Raw genomic sequence first — 24,208 nt, forward strand, 5'->3', positions numbered from 1 at the left:
CAAAGAAATGTCTCAGTTCATGTTTTGCGGAAACTCTGCTTAATGGCAATGTCACTGATAAGTATTTCAATTTCATCAATATTTGTTGCATAGATTAGGCAACTTTACTGGCAGACAGTTGCTTCATCTGTACTGCTTTTAATGCCAAAACATTCACGGTGGTGAAGAAAATCTTTTCACCACACCTTGATTGTACATTTAGATTAAAAATGAAATTATTCCTAAATAGATGATTTCATACATTAACAATCGTTTTGATTATAATTCTGTAATAAATTTGCTCATTGATGTGTGGTAGGCCATAAATACACATTCTCTATTGGTCTGCGTAATTCCAACAACAAGCAGATAGCATTTAACTTTATGGTTGACATGCATGGAGTTTGCAGTAAAGCAAAGGTATACATGGACTACTGAGCTGGCCCTCGTGATTAAAAATGGCCTAAAATGTGAAAAATATGTTCAACTTGATGAGTTCATACCCACTAGATGTGGTCACCTATGCAATTCATACACTTGAACTTGGCTGAGTAGGTGGAATACACTGACAGTCCAAGTGCACTTTGCCTATCCACCAAATACAAGCTCTAAGAGCTGGAAGAACTAAGCCATAACCAGTGAAGTTGTCTAGAGGTTGGATTGCTGGGCATTTGGGGGTATGATCTTTCAGAAAGCGGTAATGTGATACGAACAAACTACTATTTCGCCTGCCTTCAACTTCACCTTGGGGCAAATGACAACCTACTTCCAGTGTTTGGACAACTTCTTCCACACTTGTGCCATCGTGGGGCGCTTTCTGAAGTCAATATGCTGACACCGCTTGCCAGTTCTGCGCAGTCGCCAGATTCCTGCTGCCTTTCCAATGTTTATCAGCAGGTCCCCTAATGCATAGATCTCAGCAGGCTTGTTGAATGGCGAGTCCCCCTCCATGACCTCTGGAGCCATCTGAGGACACTCCTGGTACATCTGATCAATGAAGTGCTCTGGGATACGCAGCCAGGGTCCTGCCACTTCAAGACATGCATTACCCAGATCAATGATCTTGGCAAACCATCTGGTCTTCTTGCCTTCCTTTACACTGTACAGAAGGACATTGTCTGGTTTAATATCACAGTGCACATAGTCATTGTTGTGCATGTGAAGCAAGCCCTCACATACATTCCTCACAATTCTCAGCCAGTTCTTGCGGGAGAGTGCTGCAGGGGTGCCAGTCCAGTCCAAGGCATCCTGTAGAGTTGTGACAGATAAGGTGTCCTTGTCACCCACAAACTCGTACAGCATTGTCCGTAGAGGTTGCTGCTCTACCACACCGTACAGCTTGGGGAATGAAGGGTGCTCTCCCAGTGCTGCCACAGCTATGATTTCCTGCCAGAGTGGTCCCTCCGAGTCTTGTGCCTGAAGGACCTTGGCTGCAGCTACAGTGTCATCTGGTAGACGGACGGCTGTCACCTGAGCAAATGCTCCCTCACCCACTAGGCCTTGCTGTCCATTTTGGTCAACTGCAGCAGGCTTGATCTCGCTACGTTTGTACATCCTGCAGCCAAGATGAGGGTGATAGACAACCTCAGGGATGACGGATGATGGAGGGGCTGCCTCATCCTGGGGCAGAGGAGGTGAAGTACATGTACTGGATGATTCAGTGGCTTCACTTCCAGAGTATGCAGAGTCAGTGCTAGACTTGGTAGCCTTGACACAATCAGGCTTCTTTTTGTTCTTGGCTGGTGCTGACAGGACAGTCAAATAGTCCTGCAATTGTTGAGATGTCATTTGGCTCAATGCATGCAAAGATGCACAGGATAATAGAGAGTCTTTGCTTGTTTTGCCGTCCTCGCTGGTGGTGGCGTGTATCTGCTGACAGGCCTTGCCGGTTACTGCTGGCTGGTCTGGGACAGCTTGCTGGCATTGTCCCAGAGTGGTTGCTTGATGTGGAGACTTGTCGACAGCAACCTGTTGCAGTGGGCTCTCTGCTTGTAGAGTCTGGTCAGGTGTTGGAGACTCCTGGTGACTAGGACTAGCTGGTTGACAACCCACAGTGTAGCACTGGTGGTTAGAGGATGACTTTTCATCTAAATCGCCTGGATTGGTGAGGTCACTGTTTTTCTCCCTGTGAGATCAAGAGATGAATATATATCAGTTGTTAATTCTGTGGTCAGGGTTAGAAGTAACGATAGGTTTGTTATTTGTGATAATTTAGTAGCTTTAGAGTTGGATTATGGGACAGGGACAGACAAAATACTTTTCCACTCATAGAATCAAACCTTAGTAGGTATAGTCTGTGTGAATTTTGTGGTGAAGAATGTTAACTACTCACTTTATATACTCATAAAGAAAAACTCACAAGTCCTACATTTTAGATTGTAGATTCAAATATCTATTCTGCACTCTAGTTAATGTTCTTTTGTTAGTCTACTTACATGTACCTCCTAGGGCAGAATACAGCACGCACAGCTTTCCTGAGGCTACACATTTTCCTGGATTTCTCATCAACCCTAACAGAGAGAGAGAGTAATTAGGCCCATGAAATTTCTCTTAGCACAAAGACACTAGCTCCACATAGATGCACGGACAGGCCTATATAGTTCAGTTTTCTTTTATCATTTAATGGAAAAACAAAGTGCATTCTGGACATTGTTGTGCAAGGACTTAATGTGTGGTTGGTATGTTTTATATTCATTCATACAAATTCAGAGATAAGAAAAAATACAAACAAAAAGTTTATTTGAGGTATCAAAGCAAGGCAAGAGTAGCCTAAATTTAGTACGACTGGGGATTTCATCTAGTTAAAGGATGTGACAATCTCCAGAATCAGGAACATCAGGGACTGACTTCTACAATTTTGTTTCTACATATGAACAAGAAATACATGTACCTGATATTTTGGAGGGGAATAAATCAGGAACACAAAATACTGACCGCAGAAAATCAGAAATCAGATTTCATACACACACAAATTGACTGTAGGCCCTACCACTGATGTAAGTAAAATCCATCAGATGATTTTACAGAAATTTTTCATGAGAAATCTTACTTCTAAGATGGAAGGGAAGAGAGTCCACACTTTAATTTTTGGCATATAAGACTTTTGCGATCTCGATCACTTGCACAGAATGTTTTTGGGCAGCTACAGAGGAGTTCAATTACCTTAGAGCTTCTGCTTTTTCGTGCATGGGCACAGATTGTTTTGGGGTACCGTTTGCCGAGTTTGCGCAACCCAATGTTTGATCTCGACGACGGTGTGATCGCTGATCATGGAGTTTTCTGAAAACCATCATGTGGTCTCTGTAAGTTCAAAACAAACACAATTCATTTAGGCCTAAATGAACAGCTAAACTGCTACATTTGACAAGATCATTCAATTTCTAACTCTAGTCCAGGCTAAGTTAGGCCTAGGCCTCATTTTTGTATTCATCAACAAATCATTTGTGAGCTAAGCCTAGGCCTATAGAAAACGAATGGGATGGAAATGTTTGCATTTTTAGTCACAAACAAGTCACATCAGAAAAGGAGATAGGCCTAAATAGAGAAACTATGCTTGTAAAAGAAAGGCACACTGGCACTTCTGCTATGATTGCACTGACATGTAAAAACCGATCTTGAAAGTGCATTTATTAATATTACAGTCTGACAGTTTGAACTCTGTGGGCCTTTTTGAGCGTTTAAGGGCTCTAGGGCTATCATGAGTTCGAACAAGTTGAAGTCGTTTAATTTAACTCATTGACACAAATTTAACAGACACAAGTTTCCTTGAGTTTAAAGCGTACAGCTAGGTACTCACCAAAGAATCAGAACTAACGTTAGGGTGAGAACTCGAAGGATGGCAGTAAATAATAACAGCAAAGTGGGAAAAATGCAAAGAAGTAAGTATTGCTGTCAGTGTCACACATTTTGCGAAGGTGAAATTACTGTTTGTAAACAGCGTTGTCATGGTGTTTGTTTATATCGTGGCGGATGAATATGTCACTGAAGTTACACGGCGAGTTCTCGGGCGCATGCTGGACCAATCCGGTTCGTAAGTGATTTCGTCACAAAGGCGGACGCGCCACGATTTTCAGGCTCTCATCGGACAATCGCTGAAGCTCGCTGTGCGTTAACTTCCGGTTCCACTGTTCCATGTAAACGGCGGTCAATGCATGTAACCCTATGTGCAGTGCACGTGTGCAGTGGGCGTGGTTTAAACTGAGGTGACGTCACGCTTACGAACCGGATCAATGTACGCAGCCTTTCATATTTGTCATTATGGTTCGTAATATGTGACGTCACTTCAGTTTAAACCACGCCCACTGCACATAAATGTACATGCACTGCATGCACAGCATGGCACATAAAATAGTGTAATAATTTCACTGCTGTGTGAAATCTTTTTACTTTGAACAAAATAGTGCGGTACCTTCTTATCGCTGCATATTGAATCATATATTAATCCGCAAGGCCTAAACAAATACCATGACAACTAGACTGTTTTTTTTTTTTTTTGCAAGTTAGACCAACGACTCGACAGTGAACGTTTGAGTTTTGCTCTTCAATTTGCTCGATTGATTCCAGAATTTCGTATAACTTTCTTTGCACTCATATTCAGGTTTCAACGAACCCGAAAGTCTCCTTGACTAATCGTCGAAAGATTGTCAAGATTTTCCGTCGGTAAGGCAAACTCTTTTTCTTTTCGACAAAAGTCAAGTGGCATAACTTTAGGCGTGGCCTACGTGATAAAGGCCTAGGCCTACAAGTACTAGGCCCCCTTCTCAACAGTTACAAGTACCGATGTTGATGTTGAGCAGGAAATTTGACCCATAATTTCCATGGCTAGGATCTCACTCTAGGCTTACAAACTTGGGCCTGAACCAAAAGTTTCCATTGTTCGCACATTTTTATAACAGGCCCAGGCCGACGTTGGTCATTTTGATAGGTTGATATTGCCATGATGGCATGAGGATCCCTTACAACATTACGCGTCCTCTCACCGTAGCACGTTTTTTTCAAGCACTTTCAGTGTTCATCTTCGTTTAGAAAGTCACGTCATCATGATTGTGGTGAATTCCAAACATACCAGATCCTATGCCTGTTCGTTAATATGGAGCTAAGGCTTAGTATTGTAGTAGTAACATTAAACACTTTTAAAAGTTAGGGCCGATGCATTCATTCACCAATTTCTTTTGCAAAGGGGTCAAGTTTTCCACTTGTGCTAAGGGCCTTGGCTGTTCCAGCCCCTGAGCCCAAAATTATGCCTACCAGAGAAATTGTGGTCAAAAATATAAAAATATTTAGGCATAAAATCATACCTAAAGAAAGCATTGCCAGTCAGTGGATCTTTTATTGTCGGTGAAAAGCCTCCATATAGAACTAGGCCTAGCTTAAATCCAAATAGAAGGGAGCACACCTATGAAGTGATGACTATTACAAAGCTTTTCAATAAAAATATCAAAGAGGCTCATTTAGTGTTTATTCAATTAATTGTTCGTTATTCTCATTTTTGAATCCATGCAGACCACATGATGGTTTTCAGAAAGCCCCATGGTATGCGATCACGCCAGCATAGAGATCAAGCAGTGGGTTGTGCAAACTCAGCAAACGGCATTCCACAACCCCCACCCATGCACAAGGAAGCAGTAGACATCAGGTAATTAATTGAATGGGCAGTGATTAGCTCAAACCCTTCTCTTACGCTGAGCAAGCTACAACATTTTTCGTATTCTGTCAGCATGGCGACATGTGCTGTGGAATTACATGTTTTTATTTGCAGTACATGTCTCTCATGGGTCTCTGTCTGTAGGAAAATTAGAACTGTGTATTTAGAGTCATCAGGTGCATGTGCATGCGGTGTGTACAATTCTCTATACCAGTGTGCATGCTCATCCACATATCTTTGAAATACAGCACAACCAGTGTGCAGTGGTGTAAATTTGTGCTAGAAACTGGGGGTGGGGGATGGGGAATTGTGGACGGGGATGATTGCCCAGCCATGGAAATTTGAAAGGGAGATGAGTGATGGGCACTATATTCCCTCTTTGCATGCTGCCACCATAGACACGCAGAGCCTCAATCTGGCAGCTTTACACAATACATAGCCAGGTCAGTGATTCCCGTGTATGTTTCTTATGTAAGTTTGCCGTTTTTGCGCATGCTGCGTGAGTTTTATGCCCCGTGATTAGACAAAAGGATTCTGACACGATTGTACAAGCTACCAATTCGAGGCTCTGCATGCCTATAATGGCAGCGTGCGAAGAGCAGATAGGTAATAATGTTAATAGAGAATAATGTTCACATCAGAATGGCATATTAATGACTTTTTTCCATTGTTCTTACTTTTTGAGTGCTGTTGAATACGTTTTGATTGATGGTTCCTTTAGGCTTTTTAATGTTTTTCTCATGACAAAAAAGAGAGAGAGACCTATATTTGAAATGATGGAGTAGCACTGACTGGTTTGAATAAAAATCTGATGCATTACACGAGACTCAGAGAGGCTATTTCAGCAGCAACAGCATAAAAACCCACCTGCACTGAGATTGAAAAGCCTTATCTAACAAGGTGTAAAGATGAAATTTAGATCATGTAAAAATATAATTATTCTGTACATGGGGGATATTTTTACTGCATTAATTGCTGAATGCTGGTATCCCTCATTCTGAATGCTGGTATCCCTCATTCATTCTATTTGCAGGGCTAACAAACCCAGGAAGATGTGTAGCCTAAGATCAGCTGTGCGCGCTGCATTCTGCCACAGAAAGTAAGAGAACACACAAAACAATGCTTAGTTGTGAAGTGTATTAATATTTCACAGACTAAAATGTGAGGTTGAAAATGTAGTGAGGAGATTGCATCACATTTTTGGTAATTAATTTTAGAGACTACCCACCAAGGAATCATGTCTGTTTAATAAGGTTGGCAATTTTCATCTAAATGATCAACTCAAAACACAGATTATACCATGGCAAAATATTTTGGTAGGCGTAAATCTTACAAAGGAAATTGGAGTTGAAGTTAGAGTATATTCAGCAATGTTCATAGTCAAAATTGTATTTTCTATTCTGTAGGGAGAAGACGGCTGACCTTGCCAAGCCAACTGATCTAGACAAAAAATCATCCTCTTGTGATGAGGGCAACACTGTGGATCATCAGCCTGCAACCTCGAGTCACTCAGATTCTCCAACACCTGGCCAGACTCTACGAGCAGAGAGCCCACTGCAACAGGTTGCTGTCGACAAGTCTCCACATCAAGCAACCACTCTGGGACAATGCCAGCAAGCTGTCCCAGACCAGCCAGCAGTAACCGGCAAGGCCTGTCAGCAGATACACGCCACCACCAGCGAGGACGGCAAAACAAGCAAAGACTCTCTATTATCCTGTGCATCTTTGCATGCATTGAGCCAAATGACATCTCAACAATTGCAGGACTATTTGACTGTCCTGTCAGCACCAGCCAAGAACAAAAAGAAGCCTGATTGTGTCAAGGCTACCAAGTCTAGCACTGACTCTGCATACTCTGGAAGTGAAGCCACTGACTCATCCAGTACATGTACTTCACCTCCTCTGCCCCAGGATGAGGCAGCCCCTCCATCATCCGTCATCCCTGAGATTGTCTATCACCCTCATCTTGGCTGCAGGATGTACAAACGTAGCGAGATCAAGCCTGCTGCAGTTGACCAAAATGGACAGCAAGGCCTAGTGGGTGAGGGAGCATTTGCTCAGGTGACAGCCGTCCGTCTACCAGATGACACTGTAGCTGCAGCCAAGGTCCTTCAGGCACAAGACTCGGAGGGACCACTCTGGCAGGAAATCATAGCTGTGGCAGCACTGGGAGAGCACCCTTCATTCCCCAAGCTGTATGGTGTGGTAGAGCAGCAACCTCTACGGACAATGCTGTACGAGTTTGTGGGTGACAAGGACACCTTATCTGTCACAACTCTACAGGATGCCTTGGACTGGACTGGCACCCCTGCAGCACTCTCCCGCAAGAACTGGCTGAGAATTGTGAGGAATGTATGTGAGGGCTTGCTTCACATGCACAACAATGACTATGTGCACTGTGATATTAAACCAGACAATGTCCTTCTGTACAGTGTAAAGGAAGGCAAGAAGACCAGATGGTTTGCCAAGATCATTGATCTGGGTAATGCATGTCTTGAAGTGGCAGGACCCTGGCTGCGTATCCCAGAGCACTTCATTGATCAGATGTACCAGGAGTGTCCTCAGATGGCTCCAGAGGTCATGGAGGGGGACTCGCCATTCAACAAGCCTGCCGAGATCTATGCATTAGGGGACCTGCTGATAAACATTGGAAAGGCAGCAGGAATCTGGCGACTGCGCAGAACTGGCAAGCGGTGTCAGCATATTGACTTCAGAAAGCGCCCCACGATGGCACAATTGTGGAAGAAGTTGTCCAAACACTGGAAGTAGAGTATCATTTGCCCCAAGGTGAAGTTGAAGGCAGGATAACTGGTATTTGTTGATTACAGTACCATTTTCAGAAAGTTACCCAAATGTTGAATAGTCCTCAGTGCCTCCAGACGTCACCTCTCATGGCAAATTGAGTTCTTCCAGTGTTTGTGCTCAGTAGAACTTGCTTGCTCTAATGGAAAAGCTCATTATGTGTACAATCATACTCCAAATAATTACGGTTATACTGAACTACCTCAGCTTGTGTTTCTGACCGTATTCGGCGTCCATCAAATCAACAAGGCAATTTCTGACTTGGCATTTTACCACCAGGGCAAGACAGTGCTTTAGAGCCAACTCTTTTCCTATTTATATTTTGGAGATTTTAATGTATGAACAGTCATTTTGTAATAGTCAGTTGCATATGTAATTAGATGGAGTTGGGATTGTTCCACCATATTATATCAAACAAATTGTGTAAAAAGAAATCTTCATTTTCCAGTCGGATTCTGGATCACTGACGAAGAGGTTCATTGAAAGCACCTTCTTTTATATTACATTACCTATGACCATTTTGACCATTTAAATCTTATCAGGACTGTCTTCACTTGACAGGGTGTGACAAACAAGCCGTCATTCGCTTGGTCACGAGAAATCAAACTAGAATTGCCAAATTTGCTTTGAATTCATTTCTCTGAATGTAATTCAGAAAGTTCTGCAACTGAATACTCTTCAAAACTGTATTCAATGTATTCAATATATATTTATGAAAAGCAAAAGCAGTATTTCATGCAGTAATGTTGAAATGATCAATCATGTCAGAGGATGTTCAATTAGAAGGTCTGATATGGGTGGGCACAATTCACTTCGCTGCTGTTTGTATATAAGAAACTAAGTACATTTTCATGAATCATCTATCATGGTGAAATGTTGAAATAAAATTGAAAAGTAATAAAAAGTAATCTCTGCTCATTCAAGATGTCTTTGTGTTGTGTCTGTTGACCATTAACCATCACTGGTTACCTTCTTACAGTCCAACTCCAAACTGGTGAGATCGTCACTACGTCAGTGGAAAGCTAAACACAGCTTCAAAAAAAACATACATGTACACTGCCACTCCATTCAAAAGGTCTAAATAGATCCAGGCTGTCTGCATTTTTGTTATCAATCCCCCATGTATTTTGGGTAATACGAATCCCTAAAAAAAGGAAAATACTGATTTTTCATGAGAAATTTTACAGAGAAAGGTAGTGTACACATAGCAGCCTTAACCAAACAGTTTTTCCGTACACATGCCAGGGTTATGAAATGTGTACAAAGCCCCTGAACATATTTTCTCCAATTTTTATAGTGTACCTATGACAAACTACTATACCAAATGAAGCACAGAGTCGTATACATGTATGGCATTATTAAAATAAACCTTGATTTACTGAAACAATGTCTTCGATATGAAGACCCCATCCCTTCCATCTACTGTCTTGGAATACAGAAATCTTTGTTAAACGTGTGAGGCTGCATGCCCACAGCCCTAAACCTAAACATAGTGACCATTTGTAATTGAAACGGCATACAAAACTGTACACAAACTGGTAGTTTTATATGCTGTATGTGCACAATATCACCCTCCCCCCATGATATGAGAATTAGTCATGCATGGCCTACATCATGCATGTTTAATGTGCAAAAGTGGTAAGCCAGGCTTAGCCATCTTGGAAGAACAATACCGATCAACTTGAATTATCAGTTAAATTTTTTACTGTAATTAACGTTACACAATAGATTAGTTTATAGAAAACATAAATATTGATTATCAAACGATTGGTTTAGAATACCGACAAAAATATCTTTTTAGAATAAACTGTGAGATAAAAGTGGAAAATACATGGCATAATTTTGTTTACAGTTTTAATCATGATCTCTGAGAAAATTCTGCTGCTCCCCGTCCATTCATACTTTTAAAAAATCAATGACTATGGGATAAGTTCAATACATGTAACTCTGAAACACTGGTACATGATAGACGTACATATGTACAGAAAGTACATTGTAGTGTGCATAACAGAAACACAGTGCACACTAAAACAGGGAACAGGAAATTTTACAGGAAAAATGCTTTGTTTACCTAACGCGTTTACATTAAAATGGCATGAAGTATGCCATAAGTGGTTCCTGTACCAGGTTCTTTGAACAAGCTTCGGAGATAATTCCAAGCACTTGCTTTTGTTCAAAACATAGACATGTTTACAGTTAAAGACTTTATGGATCCAGCACTTTTAATTTCTGAGAAATTTCCAGAGAGCTACAAAATAAAACTATCATGGAACACAGTCAACACGCCTGTACCCTATACATCGGAGATAGCTTTAAAATATTTCAGATGAACAAACTATAAAAGGAATTAACCTGACAAAGGGAACTTGCTGCTTACGGCAAACTAGTTTCGGACTTAAGTCTAAGTATTCTTGGCAGAGAGCTCCTTGATTCCTCATAAAACAACAACCTAATGCAACGTTAACAGCTGGGCTCTGTACAGTGGCTAATGCTTCCAAATTCTTCAATATCACAAATTCCAGGAAGTTTAAGTGTAAGGGTTGTGACATACATTCAAAGTGCACAAAGCAAGTTGAATGTAACACAGTGGTCAACTTGAAGGAATGCATCACTAGGTTCAACACCGGACCTTTCCAAAGTTTCTCAAAATGCCACTGAGTGCAACATCAGAGAGCGAGCACCTCCCGGTGGGGCCTCCCGAGAGCTGGCTGACTTCAGTGCTTCCTGTTCAAGCGTTGGAAATATGATGCACACCATTCCAGAACATAATCTTCCACTTGTTCACTGAGCTGTCTGGTACATGCAGGGTCAACTTCACCATCTCTGGAGGTACATCTACGTGTACCAGTTAAACCCTGCAACTCCCCAAAACAACACAGGAATTATTAAGTAAAACAATACAGGAATTATTAAGGTAAGCAATACAAGAGTTATTAACCCCTTTACGGTGGGATTATTTTGACAGCGACTGCTGGGCTGTGGTATGCCCTGAATGGAGGGCTTTGTCCAGCAGCAGGCCCCATTGAACCAGCAGCTGCATGGTGAATAGACTGTATGTGTGGTATGCACTAATGCTCACACAATGGTGCGGTAGTAGCAGTCCTCCATAGCGAAGGGGTTAAGCTACGCGTGTATGAGCCATTTTGCAAGAGTTGACTGATGTTATCTCAAACACACCTAGTCACCCCTCAAGGCAGATGGCACATGTGAAACTGAAGCTAATATTAATTCCTGTCCGAGTCACAAGTCAATGATGGTTTGCGGAATGCAGTAACACACGCACATTAATTGAAAAAGTACCTTCAAGACTGCAGTTAAGATTTTTGAGACATGAATTACAACATGGCTAGGTGAAGTGTGTGAGAGAATAAAAAAACGGCGATTTCAAGCACAAGGGTAGGTGAAGTGTGTGAGTGGATAAAACATGGCAATTTCAAGCACAAGGGTAGGTGAAGTGTGTAAGTGGATGGCATGCACTAGAACACTTTCGGGAATATATATGGATAATATATATGAATAAATATGGATGGAATGTTTATGCTGTTGCTTTGTTATTGTCCATTGTTGTCATCGTTGTCATTATCAATTAATTAAGAAAAAGCCACATGCATACCATAAAAACGTATTCAACTGAAACCATTACTGAAAATAGAATGACTGGTCAAAAACGTTATCGTAAACATGCAGGCCTGGGCCATACATGTATGTGCAAATTGAGCGCCAAGATTTGGGTAGCATATTATGACTTGGTCCTTTTAACGCCGTTTCTGAGAGAAAAAAAAATCTTTGGGGGAAAAAATGAAAATTACACAGAACTGATACTTTTTCTAATCGCTTCAGAGTTTGTTGAGAGTGTACACTTGCCTTCTTTTCTATGCACCTGATTCAAAAGCAAAATTACAGGAAAAATAAACCTCACTGAATGTCAATTTTTAATTGAATTTTTTTCTCAGAGACAGGTTAGATGTACTTACACATGCACATAAACAAAACACACACATATACACTTACAGACACTTCTTGAATCAACAGGGGAGGAAGAAATCAATTATTCTTACCTCATTAGTATTTAAGGAGGATGCAGTTTCACTTTGTTGAGTCCTGCGGGGTTGGTGGGACGTGAGCGAGTGGACAGGGGTTGAGATGGATGGCAAGATGACTGGAGACCGTAACTGGGTTATGGGACGGTGACCTGGCCTCTCATCCCTGGATTCACTGGTTGCCTTTTGACTAGCAGTGCTGGATACTGTCTTTTTAAGCGGTATCACGTTGACGGACCAATTGGTTTGGACAGTTCTGGAAGTGGAAGGCAAGCAAGAGGGGCCAGTGTTGGAAGCTACCTTACATTTGTCCGGAACTTGTTGAGGTTTGGCGGGGTCATCTGTAACCTGTTCAGAGACAGTTTTGGACGGGGTAGAATTAGCCCTTTGCTTGAGTGCAGCAGGTAATAGTGATGTATCAACATCTCTTTGGCCGGAAGAGTTAGACACGTGTTCAACATTCAGTATTTCAGCATCAACCAAGAAAACCTCAGCACTGGTATCTGCCATTTGGCCGGCTGCCTCTGGTTCATCGATGGTGTTCGACGGCTCAACATGTTCTGCAGCGTCTTTGGAGTTGGTATCTGACGTACAGGACGTTGTCACGGGACGCTCCCTAGAACATTGGAGAGTTTCATTTCTGCCAGTCTGTGCTGGAGACATAGAGGAATCTACAGTTACTGGCATATCATTTACTCCAAGCAGTGACTCTGCTTCGCTGCTGACATTCAACAGCTTGTGGAAGATGACCAAGTCCTCCTGATCTTTGTCTGGGTCACTGTTGACACTCTGACTGGGCATCTCGCAAGAAACCACCAAGGAGGTGTCAGTGGAGTCTGTGTTGCTTACAAGGGACTCATCTTGCTGATTTACCTGATTCTCTGTCTCGCCTAATGTGTCCTCCAATGGCGTGAGGCACTGACAGAGAGCGGTCAACCCCTCCTCCTCAGGGGAGCTCTCACAGTTGCAAGAAATTCTTCTGTCTGCTCTACCCTCCTTGGAGGCGGCTTCTGCATCTATCTGCTTATCTGAGGGTTCCGTCACAACCTCCCGGTCAGGATCATCTATGTCGAGGACCATCTCAGAGGATTCACCTAGATCTGCACCAGCTTCGCAATCCACATCACCAGCACAAACAACGCCACCCTGGCCAGAAACAGAGTTCTTGGCAGCCTTGTGGGGACTTTCCCCAATCTGCCAAGAGGACAGCTTCCGTTTAGATCCACACTGAGTGACACCATCCTGTGATGGATCCTCTAGCCTATCCTTGGGCATCTTCTCAGCTTGATTGTCAGCAGAAGGTTCTGTCAAAAAACTGATGACCTCACTGGATGAGCTGCTAACAACTGGCAGAGAGGATGGGGGTATGTAGTCAGGTTTCCATTCTGGAAAGTAGCACGAAAAAATAAGCAGAACTCGACTAGAAAGGAGAGCATTACCACTTTTCCACAAGACAACTATTTGCTACTTGTGATATGTAAAAGATAACCTCAACACCAATGTTTCATTCAAACAAAGTCAAATGGCTATTTTGATTGGATTTTAGCGATCAATTTTCTGTTAACATTCTTGGATGCCAGCAAACATCAGAGGTTAAACGCCTGCGGTTACATTCAAATGTCATACATGTATACTTCAGACATCACCGAGCATGCACACATCCGCAATGAAGCATAAATCCATGAACAAATACGCGAACATTCTCAGCACGAGACCCTTCAGCACACATCCGCAATGAAGCATAAATCCATGAACAAATGCGTGAACATTCTCAGCACGAGACCCTTCAGCACACATCCGCAATGAAGCATAAATCCATGAACAAATGCGTGAACATTCTCAGCACGAGACCCTTCAGCACACATCCGCAATGAAGCATAAATCCATGAACAAATGCGTGAACATTCTCAGCACGAGACCCTTCAGCGCATTCTTTTTGCCCCAACAATCAGATTCCAACCCGTTACCACAGTACATCATGGACAGCTTTGTTTTGCAAATAATTAGTAACATTGAAAGTACCAAGCGTCTACTTATGCATATCCACAAGAACGACGGCCTTCCCTCCACGATGGGGTACCACGCATGGCACTCTATACCATTTTGCTTCAACGCACATGGTGGACTTGGGAAAGGACTCAAATACAGCAACATGTGTGGAGTGTGTTTGCTTCAGTGATGGTGGTAACCTCAGACCTCACCTTCTATGCCACAAAGTTTCTCCAATGCTTCTTCAGAGATCCAGCATTCTAACAGTTCAGAGCGTGAGAGGTCCAGCTAGGGTAGTACCAAAGAAGTATGACTTCAGTAATGTTGAAAGGGCATAAATGCTTTATTGAATTTTTATACAATGACCATACTAAATGTTTGCATATTTCTAAGGCCACAACTTGCCATCTATATTGCAAATCTGGTGATGTTCTGGCACTGTTGACACGTATCATCTCCTTTAACTTGAAGGTTCAAGTTAATTACACATGCAACCCTCCTTCTCGTTAAACACTCATAGGAAGAAACATTCTATCCATTTCGAAACTAGACTAACCTTAAACAGGCTAACCTTAGGAGACACTTTCATGTAGAGGCATAAGACTCCCATGCACATCCTAAAACTTGAACGCACATGTGTAACTAAGTATAACTTTTACATTGTGCACATGTACACATTACTTGATCGATGTATGCGCATTACTGTTTGTGCATTACTTATCAACTAACTTGACAAAGACTTCCTTAAAGTAAATCCCTTGACAGACTTTGATTAAAGGAATGGCCTTTTCAAATTGTCAAGAGGTGGCGGGATTTCAGATGGAGTTTAACTTCGGTGGCCAACTTCAGTTTTTTAAGCACTATACCAGCACTAGTCTCCGCACTAAGAATGTTTTCTACAGGAATATACTTTGTAAGTAGGTGGAAACTGTAACTGTTCTTACTTCCTCATCTTGAGGGAGGTCTTCGACAGAGAAACCCTGCGCATCTCTCAGGTATTCTGGAATCCTCTCGGCCAGCTCAGGGAAGTTCTTGGCAACAATAAGCTTGGTCTCCACCTCCTTCACGGCCTTCTCTAGGGCCTCCACAGTGCCTTCGCCAGACTCATCGCATCCTGCCGAGCCCAGCTCGAAGGCAACCCTTGAAGCACAGGTCTCTTCGCTCTCCTCTGGGCTCTTGAGGGTGCCGGTTGGGCCCTCAATGGGTTGGTCCTGTTCGGCCTCTGAAAGCTCTGAGGCCTGCTGGGAGGTGTTCTCCATGGCCTCCAGGAGGACAGAGAGGGTGCACTTATCCGGGCTGTCCTGGGACTGGTCTTGTGACTGACAGGTGTCAGGTTCATCTGGTGCATATTTGGCTCTGTGCTTGGATAATGTTTAATGGAGTCAGGTATATATAAATAGACTGATGCAATCATGACGGCTGTGAGTAGAAAGCCCCATTAAACCACGTATATCTACAAATGATCTGCTGACTCAAGGGACAAGACAACACGAAATCCAACGTAGGGTTTTACATGCAAACTAGCCATTTCAGGTTTCCAGCTCAGTGGATACTATGTAAATGGTTTTCATCATAAACAAGTATAATGAACATTTGAGATATAGGTTATAAGCTACAGGTGGTTATCAGAGAAAAAGTCAAGTTTTCTCCTGACAGCATTAATCACTCTGAACCAGTCAAAATCCAATTTTCCTTCAGTAATTTGGAAATTGTTTTTAAAGTACACGCACTTTGATAGTGCTGTTTTTCCTATGTACACACCAGACTAAATCTTAGGAAATCTTGAAAGAGTAACTTGCGAATTCTATTCAATCTTACAGAATACTTCAACTTCAGCAAGAACCAAATAATCTTTTGCACTCTCCTTAGATCGCTACTGCTTAAAGAAATTACTGGTTTAGAATTGTTATGAATTTAGCAAACTGAAGCAGCACAACTGAGTTTTCTAGTATTTCTAAAAGACAAGTTATTCTTCGATCGACGAACAAAAAGAACTTTCTTCAGGAAAACGATACCTCCACATGCGTCGCAGGTCATGGGCCACAGTGGGATGATGGATTGCCGGCTGGAGAGGGGTCCGCCATGTGCCAGGCAAGGCTTTGTAAACAGTCATAGCAAAGTCCTCCACACAGATGGCAATGTCCGACTTCTCCTGATGATCAAAGAAAAGTGTGACAGGGTCAATGCCCAGTTGCGTCGCCAGGAGTCTATTCAAACTGTGTGGGCTAAATATATTGTAGACACGAATGCCTTATCACATCCCAGTCTGGATGAATGGGTGGGGCCCCATCGTAGGCAAGAACGTTTACCCTAATGAAATCCTTGATAATTTGTCAAAAATCAAATCAAATCAAAAGATTATATGAAATGTAAAGCAACATCTCAGAGGAAACATTCCTGCTCCCACTGCAAAACTCCATCACAGAACCTGTGTGTTCCCTGTGGGAATTCGCTGTATTCCAATTTAGGATTACTTCATTCCCGAGTAAGCAGGCACACACATGTACCCACTGACCGCTGTTCCCATTTGGGAGAATGCACAATTTTACAGGAAACCATGGGCGTTCCCAATTGAAACTACGTTTGTGGAATGTTCTTTAGCATTCCGATTGTTTGAGGTGCTCCCTAAATAAGTTGGGGCACTTTATTAAGCATGATACAGAACGATGCCACAATTTCTTGATTTGAGAATCAAATCTCTGCTCACTTTGATGAAATTCTACAGTTTTTTACCAACATTTCAAACATAATCTCATATAAGGTCTCCATTCGTCCCCTCCCAGGCCACAACATTCTCTTCCCTAAGCTCGCATGTATCACCAATCACCTTCCATCAGCTAGATCATTCTATGGTCTTCCATACCAGACCAGTAAGACCAGAGTATTCAGAAAGAACAAATTCACACTGACTCACAATTTGCTGCTGCACATCCACCATGATGTGATACCTGGTTAGATCCAGCAGACTGTTCCTCAGCTCCACAAACTCAGCGCATGATGTTGATTCCTCCCTCCTGCAAGACAGACAACACAAAAAAAGAAACATGAAACGTAATGTTACTATGTCACAGTGTTGTAGTCGAGACCATCACAAGACCAGACACAAGACCAGACACAAGTAACAGGGTGAACAATGACAAAGGAATGCTTTTGTTCCAGTTCATTTGAATAGCTTGTGACTTGAATTCAGACTGGAGGTCTTGTGCTGGTCTTGTGTTGGTCTTGTGAAGGTTTTAAGTGGTCTCAACTACAACACAGCTATGTCACCATGCTCCAAGTACCAACGCAATTTACATGTGTGGATGAATAATGTACATGCAAACCTCATGCCACAGGGCATGGGTACCAGTGTGACGGTATCTTTGAATGAGCCCTGAACTGGACTGACAGAGGATGCAATTTTCTCAGCAACGATGGCTCCTGTGGTCGGAACTGAACTTCACTAGTTCACAAACGACTAGGTAATGCATATATAACAGTCACGTCACTGCCAAGAAAGTGAACCTTCCCAACCAGTACGGCTCTTTTCAACAGATGAGAAGGTGTCTCTGCTCAAGGCAAAAAAGAGCAGCCTTCACAAATTTTAAAGGGTTTGTTTCAACGCACTGTGTCTCTAAAAGGCAACAGAACACGACAGCTGAATGTTATTCTCATTTGGTAGAAGCAGATTACACTTTTTCTCATCTGTTGTTAAATGGAATACAAACCTTGTTACTTCCCTGCAGATGCGATACTGCATCATTTTATTTCTTAGTCAATAGCCACACCAATTGCAGACTGCAGGTTCTGATTAACAGCACAAAGAGATTGGTGTGCTACACATTAAAATGAACGACTGTTCTGAGGACAATTTGCGTGAAAAAGGGAAACCATCAAGGGCAACTCCGTCCAATAAGAGGAGCATTACCTTTCTACGTTCCACAGCATGGTTTCAGGGTAGAATGTAGGGGTGTGCATTTGCGGGTATTTTTAGAACCGGGTACCCGTTTTTTGTTAACATCGGGTACCTGGGTACCCGGAAAAGAGATCGCCTAATAACAAATTGCATTGCGCGCGACCCGGTGGATCATGTACCCGAAACACGGTTCTTTTTGGTACATAGGAAGCAAGCAGAATATTGTTCTAAACGTCGGAGTTAATCTCTCCTACCTTTTTATCAAACGAAATTGAATTGTTACCTTCAGTTTGCAAATTTTTTGTGGGTTTATGAAACAGAAAAACAAATCTTCACGGGGAACGTCAGAAAAGAGAACAGAGCTGCAAACCACCTACATGATATACGCACCTGCAAACGCTCAAAGGAAATGTCCCGGATGCTGCTTGACCACGTACACGCGGAACGCATGTGGCGTGCACAAATGGTGAGCTCTGGTCGTGTCACGTGCGGACCAGATCAGTGCTATGTACGTCACGGGTTAAACGGCTTACAGTTTTATGTACAAAAATACCACCGTAACTCGAACAATGCCCACACCATTACATCCACTTATTTTGAAGTTTCTGATTAAAAAAAACGCCACCAAAATGCTTCAAACGGCGTTAAAAGTATCGGAAGTCTATATAGGGTCAGGAGTCATCCCAAGTTCATTTCTTTTCTGACGAGGACCAGCACGTTGCATAATTATATATCAACGTAGCTGCAACTGTGTAATCCTGGCTTTCAAGACGTTGACACTAACCTGACTGCAACGCGGGCCCAATTGTAGTGCCCTTCAGGCAGTCCAATCGCTGACACTGCAGCGGCCATGTGACCGTAAAAAGAAAGGTCATGTGACCACACATAGGGAAGCCCAAGTGAAAAAAAATAGCAGCGCTTCACGTTGTTAAATGACTAAGCAATACGAAAGTTTTGCCACACGAAGGTACGTACCACGATGAAGTGGTTTAGTCTAATAAATATTTTTTTCAGGATAACTCCATTACCCTGAGGTTCAGTTGTCGAGATTTTAATGTATAGTACTTCGACAAGTGACATTTGATTGGCCGACTGTATTATGACTTGCACCTGTCAACATTTCCTTTTTTTCGAGTGAAAAAATACTTGGATTTGAAATGCTTTAGTACATGTACATACAGAAAACATCATTCTTGCTCTTTTGGTCAATTCCTCATCCACAGTTCCGCTGAATCACTGAGGAAATTCAAGTTGCTTTAATTTAAAAATAATTTTGAAACGGAATATTTCTTGGTATAAAACTTAACTAAACTGGTTCTCTGACTCTTTGGGTTTGTTGCGCACATGTAGTGCTTTGATTATAAAAAGAGGCCGATCAACCGCACAATTTGTGCGTGATCGCTACTTACCGCACGCCGTGTGGAGTCCCAGTACCGCTGGAATATAACACAGTCCGCTCTCGCTTCGTCGTCAATCCCGACATAAAGTAATTTTCATTCATATTGTTTTATTTGACAAAAATACTCTTAATTCAAACAGTAAGCACTACTTATTCCGCACAAAAGTCATTTAGGCCGACAGGGTTTGATAGTTACAAATACAGTCATGCAAGTGTACATCAACAGCCCCCTCATAAGACAAAACTCCCTCGTTCTCTTGTTCATATAGGTTTGGTACAGTCATTTTCCGAGTTCCGGATCGCGAAAATTATTCACTAAGACTGCAGCTAAAAAATCCTCAAATTCGATTGAAATATGGTCAGAAGTCAACTTTGTGTTTTGGATATACTTCAATTTTTTTTTTCAAAATCTAAGCTTTTATATTTGGACTCACTGGATCGATCGACAAAAGTGACGATGACACCTTTCCTAGTTCTGGATCGGTTTAGGATCGAGACAAAAACGTCTTCACAAATGAAAAGTAACCATACGAAAAATCAATTTTCAGCCAAAACCATTGTAAAAAGTTGCTTTTCTAATAGAGAATCTTTTAATTTTGAGAAAATTAGATGAAAGATAAGAATTCCAATGAATTAAAAAGATAGAAATTGCGTAAGGTTTGACTCGACTTTTCAACTGTACAGTGAGCTATCAACGTTACCCTCCACGCGCCGCACAGTTGACGAACCATTACGTCACGTACATTTCTGCTGCGCCCGTGTAGTTGTGTTCGCAACGACTTTGCGTGGTAACGCCGCGCGATCCGAGAGTAGAGGAAAAGCTTGCAGTTTTCGGTAAATTACAAAAACGGAAACTCTAAAAAAGTCATTTTGATTAAGCAGACAATAGATGCAAAGGTTTATATGACTATTCAATTTAAAGAAATATTTAAAATCACACGTACCGAGTGACCTATCGCCCGTGAATTTTAGTGGTTTTTTCGCTCTTGTGAACTAAGAAATTCCGGAACTAGGAAAACGACTTGCGGTGCAATGGGCGGAATGGGTAACAAAATTAGCTGTCGATCTCCAAATTCAAGTTTCATGTATGACCGCGGGACCGGGTTTTCATCGGTACGGTGGTTTTTCATGAAGTCTGTCCTTCAGTAAGAAATTTCACAGACATTTTATGCATGAATGTTTGTTCCTAATTTAGTTACTTTTTTACGGGTACCCGGCCCGGAAAAATGGAACCGGGTTTTGAAATCGACGGGCGGGTACCCGGGTACCCGGCACAGGCCTAGTAGAATGCTTGACAAGTGTGTTTTCAGAAATTCACATCTCATGAAGACAAATGGGCAGATGTAAAGTGTAAGGGACTCACTCCATAACCAGGAGATGGCACAGTGATGCCTTCTCATGGCACCAAGGATCCATACCCCCATTCAATTGTGAACAATAAAGGGCAACAAGGGTGAAGGTGCTCGATTAAGAATTCATATTAAGAGTCTGTGAGAAAAATTTAAGTACGTAATACACGAGACTTGTTCACATGCATGGGGCCAATCTACCACTTGCACAGGACGGCACATGAACTTCCCAGTTCCCACTTGCATAGCGCACGCAGCACCATGTCACAAGCAAACTTTTCAAATGTAAGTCACGAATGGACCATTCCGTGCACTGCTGCACACCCGCACCAAAATCGTATTTGCTCTTACTCTTCAAATCTTCTGATAGCATCCACGCTGAACAGTGCCTTGATGTAGAGTTCGCAGTCATGTACTTCTGCCACACCGCCGATACTGCCAACAACTTTGTCCAGAACCTAGAGAGGGAGTTAAGAATCCTTTTTATCTCTCTTGAAAATGATGCGATCATGAGCATTTCTCTCAAAACACAGACACAGACTAAGCCTGGGCAATAACACAGTAACAGACAGCGCGCAAATTGGAATTGCCTCATGCTGCAGAGAACCAAGGTGAATACATGTAGGTCACGTGCACAAGTACGTGTGAAACAGGTACTGGCGAGAGAACCAGCATGTGAACCATCACCATCATGCCATATCAAACATGTCTTGCCCAGAGCGACCAAGCAATTCTGTTCATGTACCTTGATATTTAGCACCTGGCAGGCCAGCGGTTCCTGGTCGTCTGAGATCGGCGTCACAGCATTCCGGTCAAATTTACTCAAGACTTTCTCAATCCATTTGTTTCTCATCCAGTGGTCCATGGTGGTAGCCTTAACAACAATCTAAACACACCACCACAAGACAGCGAAACAATATGCTAGCCTATTTGGGTCTACAATTAAATGAGAAGTCACTAAGAAAGACAAGAAACAAAGCGGCATGAGCAGTACATGTACGGGCAGTTACAGTGAAAAACACATGCAGCACCAGTAAACAGGCTGGTACGTGCACTGTACATGAAATAACCGGTTCAGTTATTTTGCAGTATGTTGAAAGAAACATTGGATGCCTACATGTACCTACCTGCACAGTAGCCTCTTTCTTACACGTTTTCTCCAGTCACACCATGAAACGTCTACGTGTACTGGCAAAATTTTACGTTGAGCAAAGTCAGTTGATCAGGGTGTGCTACCAGCCAATTCTCTACGAATTCTCTCAATTTATTCCCTTTTTCGAAATGATCTTCCACAACTGTGTATAAGAAATAAAAGGCGATTGGTTGATTGCGGAAATGTCCGCAAATCATTCAGTAACATTGACAGATTGTCTAAAGATCAAACAACCACGCAGATTGATTGATCGTGTCCAGCTGGGCCTGAAGATCTGGTCAGGTGACAATAAACCTACAACTTACTCTCAACTGGCCAAAAATGTCTCTTCCATGCTCTCAAAACGTCCAAAATAAGCTTTATGAAAACATTTTTAAAAAAATTTTTTAATAAATAAATAAATACAGCCACATTTGGTGTCCAGTGACTTCAATTTCAGTAGTTGAAAGTTTGACTAAAATCCGATATGGAATAATATCACAAAGAACATCGGATGTCATCGAAGCGTTAAGCAACAGGTACAATGTCGTCTGCACACGAGCCAATTGGCTGTAGTAAGACCTACGTCACCATAATTCGCACACGTACGTTGCAAAAGTCATACTACTTCTGACAAATCTGCTAGTTAATGTCTCTTGAATGAGGAATTATTTTTTGCATTAATTAGTTTGATACAGTTTGAGGATAAAACACTTTTATTCACAATAGCTTGACTTCCCATCACTTTCTTTTTTTCATTCTCCTAGACTTAAATTTTTTTTAATTTAATTGAAGTTACTGTGAGGCATGAATTTTTATTCTTTCAAAAAAAAATCATAATTTAATAGTTCGCATTAATATGAGTTATTTATCTGGATATTATGACAAAACTTCTCTTTCTGCGAGTATTTCTGAAAAAAGTCACCAAATACAGTGCCACAAAATCCGCCTGTCGTCACCAACAGGAATAGCAAAAAGGTGTGCAGTACTTTTTCAGGCTTCGTATTGTTGATAACACCCTCAATATTTGGCAAAAGTTAATCCAAGTCATCATTAGTGCCCGTATCGGACATCCAACATCAATCATGAGCAAACAGTGATCATGTATCCATTTTCTAGACAGTTGTGCTCGGTTCGTTTTTGTATTTAGTCTGTAAAGTAAAGCTTCATGCTCTGTTGACATGTTTCCCAAATTCTTCAAGGAAAAGCTTTCAGTTCGCACATACACGTAGCTGAAAAAAGGAAAACGTCGAAGCGAAATGACGATCGATCATAGACGGTTAATTAACGTCAGTGCATAATTTCGTTGAAGAGTTTCACGACGAGAAAGTTGGATGCGCGAATATTTGTATGCGCAAAGTTAGGGCCAGTTCCTAGTCCACGGGTACGACTGCTGTGTTCCTTTGCTTCCTCCATATGACCATGGAGGTAGGCCTACTGATTACATCATCACTGACATCCTGGAGTGACATTCCACTGAATTAAATGTTAAACATTCCAGACTCACCTTTTTTGTTTGTCTGCATCCAGCTAAGCTCAAATGTACTTCATGTCATTTTAAGAAAACGCAACAACTGTGTACCTTCTGACCGGTGACCTAGACCTAATGAAAGATGCACGTTGAAATATACCGCCTTTCTGGCCCTATGTATGTCGCATGCAGGGATCGCGCGCACTGCGCGTGCAGTTACTTGCAAAAGCGCCCTCTTGAGTTACACAGAACAGTTTTGGCGCTCTTGACACCCCTAATTTTTTAACAGAAAAAAAAACCCAAACATTAATATCAGCAGCGTAACTAACGCCCCCCCCCGGCAGGACGGAGGAAAACAAAAGATAATATCAAGAAAATAAATAGTTAATTATGCACAGGTTGGGAATCAGGTCTTCATACTCATTGTTTACCCATTCCCCCCGAACTTCCTTGGCACTAACCCCCCCTCCCCAACTTAACCTAACAGCCTTTTAACCTACCTAAAAAA

At 42.0% G+C, this 24,208-nt stretch overlaps 3 protein-coding genes across 6 annotated transcripts; 1 reads left to right on the plus strand and 2 right to left on the minus strand.

Moving 5' to 3' along the window:
- Positions 1-319: 319 nt before the first annotated feature.
- LOC147798740 (uncharacterized) lies at positions 320-3,820 on the minus strand. Of its 2 annotated transcripts, none has more exons than XM_087137699.1 (4): positions 3,776-3,820; positions 3,142-3,279; positions 2,421-2,489; positions 320-2,104 (listed from the first exon to the last, which is right to left on the minus strand). In XM_087137699.1, the coding sequence occupies exons 2-4, from the start codon at positions 3,270-3,272 to the stop codon at positions 742-744; spliced, it is 1,563 nt and encodes a 520-aa protein (XP_086993825.1). In that variant the 5' UTR covers positions 3,273-3,279; positions 3,776-3,820; the 3' UTR covers positions 320-741. The 2 variants fall into 2 exon arrangements, with proteins under 2 accessions (XP_086993825.1, XP_086993824.1); XM_087137698.1 differs by having other exon boundaries at positions 2,415-2,489.
- Positions 3,821-5,489: 1,669 nt separating this feature from the next.
- Positions 5,490-9,333, plus strand: LOC147798741 (uncharacterized). The gene is made up of 3 exons (XM_087137792.1): positions 5,490-5,614; positions 6,657-6,722; positions 7,030-9,333. The coding sequence occupies exons 1-3, from the start codon at positions 5,490-5,492 to the stop codon at positions 8,390-8,392; spliced, it is 1,554 nt and encodes a 517-aa protein (XP_086993918.1). The 3' UTR covers positions 8,393-9,333.
- A 438-nt stretch (positions 9,334-9,771) lies between these two features.
- LOC110986113 (uncharacterized) lies at positions 9,772-23,897 on the minus strand. Of its 3 annotated transcripts, XM_022247757.2 has the most exons (10): positions 23,737-23,897; positions 22,225-22,392; positions 21,843-21,983; positions 21,449-21,555; positions 17,369-17,468; positions 16,470-16,606; positions 15,399-15,810; positions 14,667-14,742; positions 12,484-13,850; positions 9,772-11,280 (listed from the first exon to the last, which is right to left on the minus strand). In XM_022247757.2, exons 3-10 carry the CDS (start codon positions 21,960-21,962, stop codon positions 11,140-11,142), a joined length of 2,460 nt encoding a protein of 819 aa, XP_022103449.2. In that variant the 5' UTR covers positions 21,963-21,983; positions 22,225-22,392; positions 23,737-23,897; the 3' UTR covers positions 9,772-11,139. The 3 variants fall into 3 exon arrangements, with proteins under 3 accessions (XP_022103449.2, XP_086994510.1, XP_086994511.1); XM_087138384.1 differs by lacking the exon at positions 22,225-22,392; XM_087138385.1 differs by lacking the exon at positions 21,843-21,983.
- Positions 23,898-24,208: the final 311 nt, after the last annotated feature.

Source organism: Acanthaster planci, linkage group LG06 (genome assembly GCF_054643075.1).
Source record: "Acanthaster planci isolate LZ-2023a linkage group LG06, COTS_SCS, whole genome shotgun sequence".
NCBI classification, from domain to species: Eukaryota; Metazoa; Echinodermata; class Asteroidea; order Valvatida; family Acanthasteridae; genus Acanthaster; species Acanthaster planci.

Coding starts and splice junctions, on each gene's coding strand:
- LOC147798740 (XM_087137698.1), bottom strand. CDS start 3,272: ATGATGGTTTTCAGAAAACTCCATGATCAGCGATCACACCGTCGTCGA. Junction 2,490..3,141: donor GAAAAAGCAGAAGCTCTAAG/GTAATTGAACTC, acceptor TCTCTCTGTTAG/GGTTGATGAGAAATCCAGGA. Junction 2,105..2,414: donor TTCTGCCCTAGGAGGTACAT/GTAAGTAGACTA, acceptor TTGATCTCACAG/GGAGAAAAACAGTGACCTCA.
- LOC147798741 (XM_087137792.1), top strand. CDS start 5,490: ATGGTTTTCAGAAAGCCCCATGGTATGCGATCACGCCAGCATAGAGAT. Junction 5,615..6,656: donor AAGGAAGCAGTAGACATCAG/GTAATTAATTGA, acceptor TTCTATTTGCAG/GGCTAACAAACCCAGGAAGA. Junction 6,723..7,029: donor GCTGCATTCTGCCACAGAAA/GTAAGAGAACAC, acceptor TCTATTCTGTAG/GGAGAAGACGGCTGACCTTG.
- LOC110986113 (XM_087138384.1), bottom strand. CDS start 21,962: ATGGACCACTGGATGAGAAACAAATGGATTGAGAAAGTCTTGAGTAAA. Junction 21,556..21,842: donor GCCAGGTGCTAAATATCAAG/GTACATGAACAG, acceptor CTCCCTCTCTAG/GTTCTGGACAAAGTTGTTGG. Junction 13,851..14,666: donor GAAACTTTGTGGCATAGAAG/GTGAGGTCTGAG, acceptor GCTACTTTCCAG/AATGGAAACCTGACTACATA.